Source organism: Microcaecilia unicolor, chromosome 11 (genome assembly GCF_901765095.1).
Source record: "Microcaecilia unicolor chromosome 11, aMicUni1.1, whole genome shotgun sequence".
Taxonomy (NCBI): Eukaryota; Metazoa; Chordata; class Amphibia; order Gymnophiona; family Siphonopidae; genus Microcaecilia; species Microcaecilia unicolor.
In genome coordinates this window covers 193,933,102-193,944,714 of record NC_044041.1, presented here as the reverse complement: position 1 = coordinate 193,944,714, position 11,613 = coordinate 193,933,102, and the positions used below count along the sequence as shown (strand labels likewise).

Below are 11,613 nucleotides of genomic sequence, written 5' to 3'. Positions count from 1 at the left end.
ATAAGTCTGCCAAGCACTATCCTCGCCTCCCAACTACCAGTCCCACCTCCCACCACCAGCTCTGGCACAGACCGTATAAGTCTGCCCAGCACTATCCCCGCCGCCCAACCACCAGCCCCGGCACAGACCGTATAAGTCTGCCCAGCACTAGTCCCGCCTCCCAACCACCAGCCCCGGCACAGACCGTATAAGTCTGGCCAGCACTAGCCATGCCTACCAACCACCAGCTCTGCCACCCACTCTAGGCTAAGCTCCTGAGGATCCATTCCTTCTGCACAGGATTCCTTTATGTTTATCCCACGCAAGTTTGAATTCCGTTACCGTTTTCATCTCCACCACCTCCCGCGGGAGGGCATTCCAAGCATCCACTACTCTCTCCGTGAAAAAATACTTCCTGACATTTTTCTTGAGTCTGCCCCCTTTCAATCTCATTTCATGTCCTCTCGTTGTACCGCCTTCACATCTCCGGAAAAGGTTCGTTTGCAGATTAATACCTTTCAAATATTTGACGTGTTCGATTTGCGATGGGGCTGTACTGAGCTCAGCTTATTCCCACCAGTTATAGGACGCTCATAGTGCCTTAATGCTTTGACCTACATATATTTATCTGGATTTAGCTCAGGCCTTTTCAGTTTAGCTTAAAGCAAGTTACTGTACATGTGGGTAGAACTGGTATTTTCCTGCTGTTGCTGTATTTGTCTTCTAGTATATTTTATTCATTTACTATATATCATATCATATCATATAATTGTATTATATTTATCATTCCAATCTTTTTCATTTACTCTATTTCTGTCTTTACATTTTTTTTCCAGGATTTCTCCTCTTTTTTTCTTCCACTAATGTTTCTGTTTTGTCTTCGGATTCTCTCTGCTTCCATCCCTCCTGTTCCTTCTACATCTGGACAATGTATTGGGGTGGGGTAGGGGTGGTTAGTAGATGATGACGGCAGAAAAAGACCTGCACGGTCCATCCAGTCTGCCCAAGAAGATAAATTCATATGTGCTACTTTTTTATTTGTACTGTCCTCTTCCGTGCACAGACCGTATAAGTCTGCCCAGCACTATCCCTGCCTCCCACCAAAGGCTCTGGCACAGACTGTATAAGTCTGCCCAGCACTATCCCCACCGCCCAACCACCAGCCCCGGCACAGACCGTATAAGTCTGCCCAACACTATCCCCACTGCCCAACCACCAGCCCCGGCACAGACCGTATAAGTCTGCCCAGCACTATCCCCGCCGCCCAACCACCAGCCCCGGTACAGACTGTATAAGTCTGCCCAGCACTAGTCCCGCCTCCCAACCACCAGCCCCAGCACAGACCGTATAAGTCTGCCCAGCACTAGCCCCGCCTCCCAACCACCAGCTCTGCCACCCATTCTAGGCTAAGCTCCTAAGGATCCCTTTATTCTCTTTTGCTCCTTTCAGCTCAGCTCAGTGACTCCGAGATACTGATGCACAGATTGCTCAAAAGGCAGTTCAGCACACTTGTCTCTTGTGCTCTGTTTCTAAGCTTTTTTTTTTTTTTTTTACCGGGGGGGGGGGGGGGGGGGTATAAATTTTTTTCTTTCCAGCACGTCACTCTTTTATTCTGTTGTTCCATGATTCATGTGACACTTGCATGGGTTCTGCTGGAGTCATCCCAGCAGTCTCTGCTAATCTTAGCCCACCTCCTGCCCACCATAAAGAACCTAAGAAAAAGATTTCCAATGTTGTAATTGAAGGGCTTATTTCCAAAACCCTCTAAGTCCACTGCAAACAACATGGACTTAGCGGCTTTTGGAAATGAGCCCATCAATTACTCGTTTCTCCTCAACACTGAAATAAAACAATCAATGCATAAAAACAGAATCTTATTGATTTTCTTATAACTGCTAACTAATTACTTCCTTTTAGTTTTGTTAGAGCTCATGCGTTCTTTTTCTTCTTCAGCGCAAGCAGCGTTTGGAAGAAACTACAAGTCTACAGCAGATGGATCCATTGCTCCCATGCTGTCTGTCCTTATGTTCTTTACTTCTGACCCCTGCTGCTTGCCATAACTAATTAGAACTGCAATTATTATAAGTGCAATAAGTTACTGAACTTCTTCACTCTAAGAAAGATGTCACAGCACTTTCATCTCAATCGTCACAACAAGGTAATTACCAATGGCAGGTGCACAAACGATGAGACAGGAAGATTAAATGACTTCTCGAAAAGATTCATTAGCAGAATTTTGTGCTAACAGATGGTGAGGGAGCCTTGCCCATGTACACACAGCCTCAGGATCCATGCTTCATTAAGGCCTATTGAAATGTAAGAAGCCAACTGTGTAGGTGTGATAGCAAAAATGAATACACAGCACAAAAGATGATGAATCATAGAAGTTGTACTTCAGCCAAGGTTCGGGCTACGTTCTTCATTGCCGGATCAAATACAGGTCACCTTACCTCTGAAGACATTCTGCACCGAGCTTTTTCTTTTTTTTTCCCCAAGTTGCTTCCTTCAAAGAAAGCCACATGCAGATCAGCAAATGCTAGCGTCTTGGAAAACACTGTGACTTTCAAAGCCAAAATAGAAATATTTTATCCTATGAGCAGAAATTTAGCACAATGTTAACTTGTATGTTTTGATGAGTATCTAAATGAACAAAATCTACCAACTTTTAAATGGTACAAAGCTAAATTGTGCCTCGACCTTCCACTCACATGTTTCTGCCAGTCGAAATTGTTAATGAATGTTTAAAATACTAGTCTTTACAAGCCTAAATGCTATTCTGCAAAGACCCGCTTAACCCTACATAACATGAATTTGCAAGGGAGGAAGGATACACTGGGATGGAACATAGGCAGGGTTCCCACATGTGCACATATTTCCAAGGGGGAGGAGGAATACACGGGTGTGGGACATAGGCAGGGCTCCCAAATATACACTTATCTGCTGCACTTATCATTCACACTTAACACTCTAGGTACAAGAATGAAAAGCTCAGAAGAGTGAGGGTAATAGATTATCAATGTATATTACTTAACCAGATAAAATAAATTATATTGCTCACTTGCCTCCCTGTTTACAAAGCCGCGTGGCAATGCCGACACAGTCCATATCATACACTATCAAGCTCAACTTATAATGTTTTGAAATTTCTATTATATGACTTTGTAATTTAAATTACTATGTAAGTGGCATTGAGCCTGTATTATGTGGGAAAGCGCGGGGTACAAATATAATAATAAATAAATAAATAAATGTTATTCTCCTTGTTTTCAAGATTTGTTAATCTGAATGCTCTTTACTGAATTCTTTGCTATCTCTTGCTCTAACAAAATATTTTAATTTCGTGTTAGAATCTATCTAATATTCATTATGATCATTTGAAGCATATCTAGCAAAGAAATCCAATAAATGGTCTCCTACATCTTCTTTTGTTCAAGATACTGCCTGACTGTATTATTTTATATGTAATGTGCATCACAATGTCAAAGGCTCTGATTGTTGTTTCTTGTTTTTCCTTTGAATAAAGAAACTCCTCAGATTTAGAAAAGTACTACCTCCCCCAGACACCCATGCAACGAGCATGCGCAGTGGGCGCCGTAGCACCGGAAGCGGCGGCTGACTTCCGGTCTAGTCTAGTATGGGCGGAAGAGCGCTGCAGCTGCTGCAGAATAATCCTCAGCCTCGCGCTTTTCTCCTTCGCCGGCAGCCAATCGCGAGATCGGGGTCGGCTCCTTTCATCCGACCCCCATGCCCGGGTTCAGGAGGCGCCGTTTGCCCCGGGTCACCGCCGCCCGCAGCCTACGGGCTTTGCAGAAGGTCTTCCCCAGCGCGAGGCTCCCCGATCCCGTCCGCTCCTCCTCGCCCGCTTTGCGGAGGGAGCTGAAGCAAAGCCCGGCCCGGATCTGTCCCCAGACCGGAGGGGCCGGGGGCCACCACCACCCCAGGAAGCCCAAGCCGGGACCCCCCCGCGCCGCCGAGCACCTGGAGCTGGCCGAAGCCCGCCGCAGACTGCTGGAGGCGGAGAGCCAGCGGCGGACGCTGTGCGAGCTGGAGAACCGGGTGCGGCAGCTGCACCTGGTCTTCGTGCATACCGAGCTGCAGGTGGCCGGCCAGGGGGAGGGGCTGAGCCGGCTGGGGGGCGGCGTGGGCCAGGCCCAGCTCTATATCGCCGTGCACGAGCAGCGCCTGAAGAAGAGCGTCCGGCGACACAGGAAGACCCCGCGGATCCTGGCTTCTGCCCTGGGCTTGGGCGGCTGCGTCCCCTGGGGGAGGAGGGGGAGGCGGAGGTCGGCGTCGGCTCCGCCCCCTGCCGGGGAGAAGTTGTTGCAGCAGCTGCAGCGTCCCCCGCTCTCGTCCGCAGGGGCAGAAGACCCCGCCCCCTTTCAGCACTCACCTGTGCAGGACAGCTCCTTGCTTGGGCTTAGAAGAGCCCAGATCCACGCGTAGATGGACTTCATTGCAATTAAACGCCGATCTCATGAGGGTCAGCACTCACCTTGCCCAACAGAGCTTCCGCAGCTACGTGAAAAAAAAAAATCTATTTACCACCCGTTCTTCAGCAGTTATTCCTTAATCTGTCTTCAATCGGTGCCCGCTGTTCTGAGTTCTCCTATCCAATACTAAAATTTATTCTGGAAGAAGATGCAGTGTTCCGACATAATGGCTTAAAAGATTCCAATTCCACTATAACAAAAAGCCATCTGCCTATAGCAGGATCGTTCAGTCGGGACGTCTCTTATTCAGAAGGTAGAATAGCGCCCCTTAAAAGTGGTCAGTCATATAGGTGGGGAATGTCCTGGGCCAAGCAAGTTGTTGACATTTAAAATCGGGCTTTGTTCAGCAAAGTGTGGAGAGATCCATGAAGTGTGAAAGGTGTCTATCGGGGACAAGACAGTATCCAGCTTCATGCTGTGTTTGTGAATGGAAGCTAGTGCCTTGAAGATGATGTTGTGAAGCAGCATATCCAGTTTGAAACGTTAGAGCTTCTGAAATTCTTAGGTCTGTTCTGAATTTATATACAAATGCAGTTAACTGGCCAGAAGAGTAAACTGTGTCTCTTTTGTTTAGTTATATATATATATTTATTTATGTATGTATGTAAACCATTTATATTCCACCTATCACCAGATGTTTTAAATGATTTCCAACATAGCATCACACCTAGACCCATGGATATTTCATGATGGACTTCAGCCTATCCTGTGTGGTTCTGCCTCTGCCTGCTTAGACTTCTCCAGGGTGAGGTCACCTTTTGCATATATCCACTGTGTATCCCTTTACTATAATGTTTAGTTTTGCTCTTCTCCCACAGAGTCTCTTCGTCCCCCTTATGAAATTCTGTTTTCCAGGATTGGAGAGTGCTCTTTAAATAGGGGCACACCCCAACATGGCCGGTATAAAACGATCCGTTCTCAATGTACCCCAAAGAGTCAGTCCCTGTCTTGTGAAGACAGTACTTGGGGAAGCCCCTCTCCTTTAAACCAGGAAAATTAATTTTACTTAACAGTTTCCTTTGGATTTCTTTTTACACCCAACTGTACCAAAAATTTGGAGACTCGTGGAAGTAGCCAGATGCAAACACTCCAGATCAGCAAATTGGTTACTTCAGCTTGGCACAGTGACTGGATTCCCAGGATTAACCTTCAAAACATGAAACAGTCTAAGGCCCTAATCTTATTTCAGACAAGGAGATACTCTACAGCAATGCAGCACAGGGGAAATGCCTCCCGCCTATTCCAGGGTGGAAAAATCTACTACCAGGAGAGGAGAGACAATTTCATTTCAGTTCACTCTTGAAGCTTTGCATCCAAAATTACATATATCAACATATCTAAGACAAAGTTTGTATGTGCATGTGGATATGTCTGTCTGTATATGTTCACTTATAATTAAGACCTGCCAGTCCTATGGACTCTAAACATGTAGGATGTACTTCCCCCCACCCCCACCCCACTCATTTCAGACTTCAGATTGAAGCCAGCAGAGGAGCAGGAAGATACATGCATGAAGTACCACTCTCTTCCTGTCATTTGCAGGTGGGGGTGGAGGGAGTAGAAGGGTTGAACCAGAGAGCATTGAAGCATAAGTGCACAAACCTGTCCAAACTTGCTTATTGGGACCCTTACTATATCAGTTTTATCATACACAAAGTTTGCATCATAAAGTGGAATTAACACGTACTTTGCTTTAATGGGATCCTTTATAGGGTGAGGCGAGGCAGAATGAGCAGAGCCTGGAGTTGGCGGTGGTGGAGAAGGGTAATGAGAGGAGGGATTTGTCCCATGAACGAAGGTTTCAGGCTGGAACGTAAGGGGAGATGAGGGTAGAGAGGTAGTGAGGGGCAGCAGACTGAGTGCATTTGTAGGTAAGAAGGAGAAGCTTGAATGCGGTATCTGATTGGAAGCCAGTGAAGTGACCTGAGGAGAGGGGTGATATGAGTATATCGGTTCTGGCGGAATATGAGATGTGCAGCAGAGTTCTGAACAGATTGAAGGGGGGATAGATGGCTAAGTGGGAGGCCTTATTCAAGGAGCACTAGAGCAGTTTACAATTAATACGGGTTAAAATAGAAAAGGCAGGAGAGAGATCAAATCTTATTCACCACAGGAACAGACCCAATACATATCCCACATTTAATAGCCACCCCCCTCCTCCCTCCCCAAATGCTAGAGGTGGGTCTTGGGACTGGACAGGTGCCTAATGGTGAGACCATGCTCACTGGTGAAGAGGTTGCAGGTTAACAAAAATTGTGCAATGCATTATTTATTATACTGTGAAACCAATAGTTCATAATACCATCAAACCACCTTAAATGATTAAGTGGAAGGTTGTGTTTATCATATAATGTTGTTTGTTCGTGCTACCATGCTGCTGTTTAAAATGGTATGCTATATTCCTGTTTTTAACTTATTTATGTTGTGGTACGTCAGTAATTGTTTGAGACAGATTATAACTTATCATACCTAACGAATACACAGAAGTGTATTCATACTTACGGCCAGTACAGTAAATGTAATAATCAACATATGAATTGATTTTGCTGCATGAAAATAGGCAGTTTAGCTATTTAGCAGCTGTGAGAGGCAGTAATTCGAATGCCACAGCTCATCTGCAGCAGTCATAGTGTGTACACACCAAGTAAACTGTCTACAATGTTATTGAACTATGCATGTGATTAATTCAGGACAATTTTATTATTACATCATGTAGATGCAGTGCTTCTCGTGCTGCTGGTCTTCGTTCCTCCAGGTTTTCACTGAAAGCTATTTGGCTGTGCTTCCTTAAAGAGAAGTTGCTTCTCTCCAGATCTGCAGCCTTTGACTCAGAGAGGGGCTCCAGCTAGGATGGGCAAATCAAGGCAGGAGCTGCCTCCTTCCTTGTCCTGTACCAGAGCTGCTGTACAGCTGTCTACAAGCTCCGTTTCTTCAGTGCTTACTGCTTTCCATGCAAGCAAGCTCTTCCTTTGATCATAGCTGCCTTTTGTAGTCACTAAATATTTATAATAAAATTAAAAAGAAAATTCAAGGTCTAGCTCATGAATTAGCAAAATAGAGATTTGGGAAAAAAATGGTCTTGAGTGTGAGTTGTGAGTGTGATTCATTACTGAAAGGGCGAGCTGGCTGGCTGGCACATAATTCGATTTGGAATAAAATAAAATATATTTAGAGTCCTCCTACTTGCAGTATGGTTTCGCTGATTGCCATAGGCCCTGAGTAGGAACTAACTTTACTTGAAGGGTCAGGTGATGGGGGTAATTCTATAACATTGCACCTGTATATAGGAAAGAGGTGCCTGATAACACACTAGTGTAACAGGTGAAATACATCCCTATATTTTAGCTACCTACAAGCACATATGTAGGCCGTAGAGGTTTGCAGAAGTGCTCACTTCTACATGCTGAACTTCACATGTAACTTAGTAATGCATGTAAATGTGAGTACCGCCCAGCCTCTACCGTGTGTACACCTGTCAACTGCACACTAGTGACGGAATAATGCCTTGGGCTGCTTTTTGGCCAATATGCAAGTAATTGGCATGTAAATATGATCACCCACTTTATAGCATTATCCTTTCCATGCCTTTGTTCTAGAGATGTTCTGCAAGAAATTCTAATTCTAGAAACCTGGCATTGAACTTTCATTTTTGCCTTTAAGTAGATGAGTGTGGTAGCCGTGTTAGTCCACTCTTAAGGTTATCAATAGAAATCAAACAAAATAAAACATGGAAAAGAAAATAAGATGATACCTTTTTTATTGGACATAACTTAATACATTTCTTGATTAGTTTTCAAAGGTTGCCCGATCTGACGAAGAAGGGCAACCTTCGAAAGCTAATCAAGAAATGTATTAAGTTATGTCCAATAAAAAAGGTATCATCTTATTTTCTTTTCCATGTTTTATTTTGTTTGATTTCTATTTTTGCCTTTGAAAGCCGGAGAATGCGTATTTGATATCTTTGCACTGGAAATACAGGCGGACCCCCCCCAGTACAGTCAGTACTTTTAGGGGTATGTTTACTGAGGTGCGTTAGCGTTTTTAACGCACCTGTAAATTTAAGGCCTGTTAAATGCTAACGCACGTATACATTTCTATGGGTGCGTTAGTGTTTAATTTGCACACACCATTTATGCACATTAAAAATGCTAACGTGCCCATAACACCGCTGAGTAAACAGACGTTAGCCCTGCCATGACAGATCCGCAAACGAATCTTTTCCAGAGATGGGAAGGTGGTAGAACGAGAGGACATGAAATGAGATTGAAGGGGGGCAGACTCAAGAAAAATGTCAGGAAGTATTTTTTCACGGAGAGAGTAGTGGATGCTTGGAATGCCCTCCCGCGGGAGGTGGTGGAAATGAAAACAGTAACGGAATTCAAACATGCGTGGGATAAGCATAAAGGAATCCTGTGCCGAAGGAATGGATCCTCAGGAACTTAGTCAAGATCGGGAGGCGGGGCTGGTGGTTGGGAGGCGGGGATAGTGCTGGGCAGACTTATACGGTCTGTGCCAGAGCCGGTGGTGGGAAGCGGGACTGGTGGTTGGGAGGCGGGGATAGTGCTGGACAGACTTGTATGGTCTGTGCCAGAGCCAGGGTTGGGAGGCAGGGCTGGGGAGGTGAGGATAGTGCTGGGCAGACTTATACGGTCTGTGCCTGTGCCAGAGCCGGTGGTTGGGAGGTGGGGCTGGTGGTTGGGAGGCGGGGATAGTGCGGGGCAGACTTATACGGTCTGTGCCCTGAAGAGCATAGGTACAAATCAAAGTAGGGTATACACAAAAAGTAGCACATACGAGTTATCTTGTTGGGCAGACTGGATGGACCGTGCAGGTCTTTTTCTGCCGTCATCTACTATGTTACTATGTTAGATCTATGGCTTCCTGCATACAAGAGAGCTGTTTGTGTTGATACATGCAACTGGATTCCTGCGCCTTTTAATAGCCAGTGTTCAGAGTCAGGAAACTTGCAGTTTGTAGATCTGATGCCAGTGTAATATGTGATAAAGCCATTTAAATACTTCCATGGCATTAATACACATGAGGAGGACCTTTCAATTGAAAGGAAGCTCTGGAACCCATAGGATGAGTACGAAAGCGGAAGAACTCGGGAGTCATCTAAGAAAAACTGTTTTTACAGAAAGTGTGGTGGATGCGTGGAACAGCCTCCTGGCAACGGTGGTGGAAATGAGGACTGTATGTGAATTCAAGAGAGCACGGAACAAATATGTAGGATCTCTAAGGGAGATAATGGGATACTAGCGGGTACTGAAGAGCAGACTCTGAGGAAAGGGGGAGTAGGAAGAGTAGGCTCTTGAACAACACTAGTAGGCGTAGGTTAGGAACAGTCTCTTTATTTAAATATACACTCGACTCAACACAGCCGTGTTTCGACGCTACAGACGCCTTCTTCAGGAGTCTTGTGATATATAGATATACGAATATTAAGCTCAAAGAGAATGTCGCCTACTAGTGTTGTTCAAGAGCCTACTCCTCCTACTCCCCCTTTCCTCAGATTCTACTTTTCGTAGGAATTTGTGTACCTCCACCCTCGTGGTGGTTTGGCTTGCTTGACTGAAGAGCAGACTGCCATTTCCTGCATTTCTAGGTAATCTTGTAACAAGACACCTAAAAATGTGCCTATTTTCTGAAGGGAACCTAGGCCCCTGTGTTCCCTTATGAAATAAGACTCCCAGAACCCGCGCCAATAGTGTGCTAATTTGCAACCTGCTCTAAAGCAGATGCAGATTAGCAAGTGTGCTCTGTGCATGCACAAAAGTATGAATGCTTATCCCAGCTTAGTTCCAACTTTGCCCTAATACCGTCTTTATGTTTTATGCATGCATACTCTCGTGAAATCTTAGACTAGCTTTTCTCAGATGCAGAAAATGCTTTATTAAATTAACCCTATGATGATTAAAAAGTAAAAAAAAAATAATTGCATCAATCACAAGCCAATGTACTGGTTCATATTGTGCTTGATCAGGTCACATTTCTGGCCTGTTGGTGGAGTTACGTGTTTTGCTTCTGTTATTGCTCTCTTTCCTCTTTCTCCCAGGGCTGTGACAGTCCCGTGAGCCCTGTTTTGCTAGGGAAGTCATGAAGGGAGACTAGGTTGGGACACAAGGGCTGTTGGTCATGACATCGTATAAAGGTTCATTTGGCACCTGGGAAGATTCTCAACAATAACAATAATGATAAACACCAAACCCCTGTCCGTCCCTCCCAGGGTCTTCATAAGAAGTAGGTCATAGTGGCATTTAAACCAGTAGGCTCTGCCTGCTCCATTTGTCCACCAAAATATGACTTGAACCAGTTTCACACTTCATGTGGAACTGAATATTTCATAATCTTGATGAGCTGTTTGATTGAGCTGGAGGGAATCACTTAAAAGAATCACAGGATAATATAAGCAGAATTAATCTTTCCATGCAGGAGGAGAGGGTTGATAGATTACTATGTGCAGTTTTTTTTTTTAACTTTTAATTAACCAGTATAAAACTGACTATATATATTTTTTTGTTACATTTGTACCCCACACTTTCCCACTCATGGCAGGCTTAATGTGGCTTACATATTATATAAAGGTACTTATTTGTACCTGGGGCAATGGAGGGTTAAGTGACTTGCCCAGAGTCACAAGGAGCTGCCTGTGCCTGAAGTGGGAATCGAACTCAGTTCCTCAGGACCAAAGTCCACCACCCTAACCACTAGGCCACTCCTCCACTGTTGCTACTATTTGAGATTCTACATGGAATGTTGCTATTCCACTAGCAACATTCCATGTAGAAGTTGGCCCTTGCAGACACCAATGTGGCCGCGCAGGCTTCTGCTTCTGTGAGTCTACGTCAGACTCACAGAAACAGAAGCCTGCGCAGCCTTCTACATGGAATGTTGCTAGTGGAATAGCAACATTCCATGTAGAATCTCCAATAGTATCTATTTTTGTTACATTTGTACCCTGCGCTTTCCCACTCACGGCAGGCTCAATGCGGCTTACATGGGGCAATGGAGGGGTTAAGTGACTTGCCCAGAGTCACAAGGAGCTGCCTGTGCCTGAAGTGGGAATCGAACTCAGTTCATTTCCCCAGGACCAAAGTCCGCCACTCTAACCACTCGTCCACTGTTGCTACTATTTGAGATTCTA

The 11,613-nt window shown here is 44.9% G+C and overlaps 1 protein-coding gene across 1 annotated transcript; it reads left to right on the top strand.

The window, feature by feature from the left end:
• The first annotated feature begins 3,624 nt into the window (after positions 1–3,624).
• TRNP1 (TMF1 regulated nuclear protein 1) lies at positions 3,625–6,342 on the top strand. The gene is made up of 2 exons (XM_030218651.1): positions 3,625–4,974; positions 5,129–6,342. The coding sequence occupies exon 1, from the start codon at positions 3,724–3,726 to the stop codon at positions 4,420–4,422; it is 699 nt and encodes a 232-aa protein (XP_030074511.1). The 5' UTR covers positions 3,625–3,723; the 3' UTR covers positions 4,423–4,974; positions 5,129–6,342.
• Positions 6,343–11,613: the final 5,271 nt, after the last annotated feature.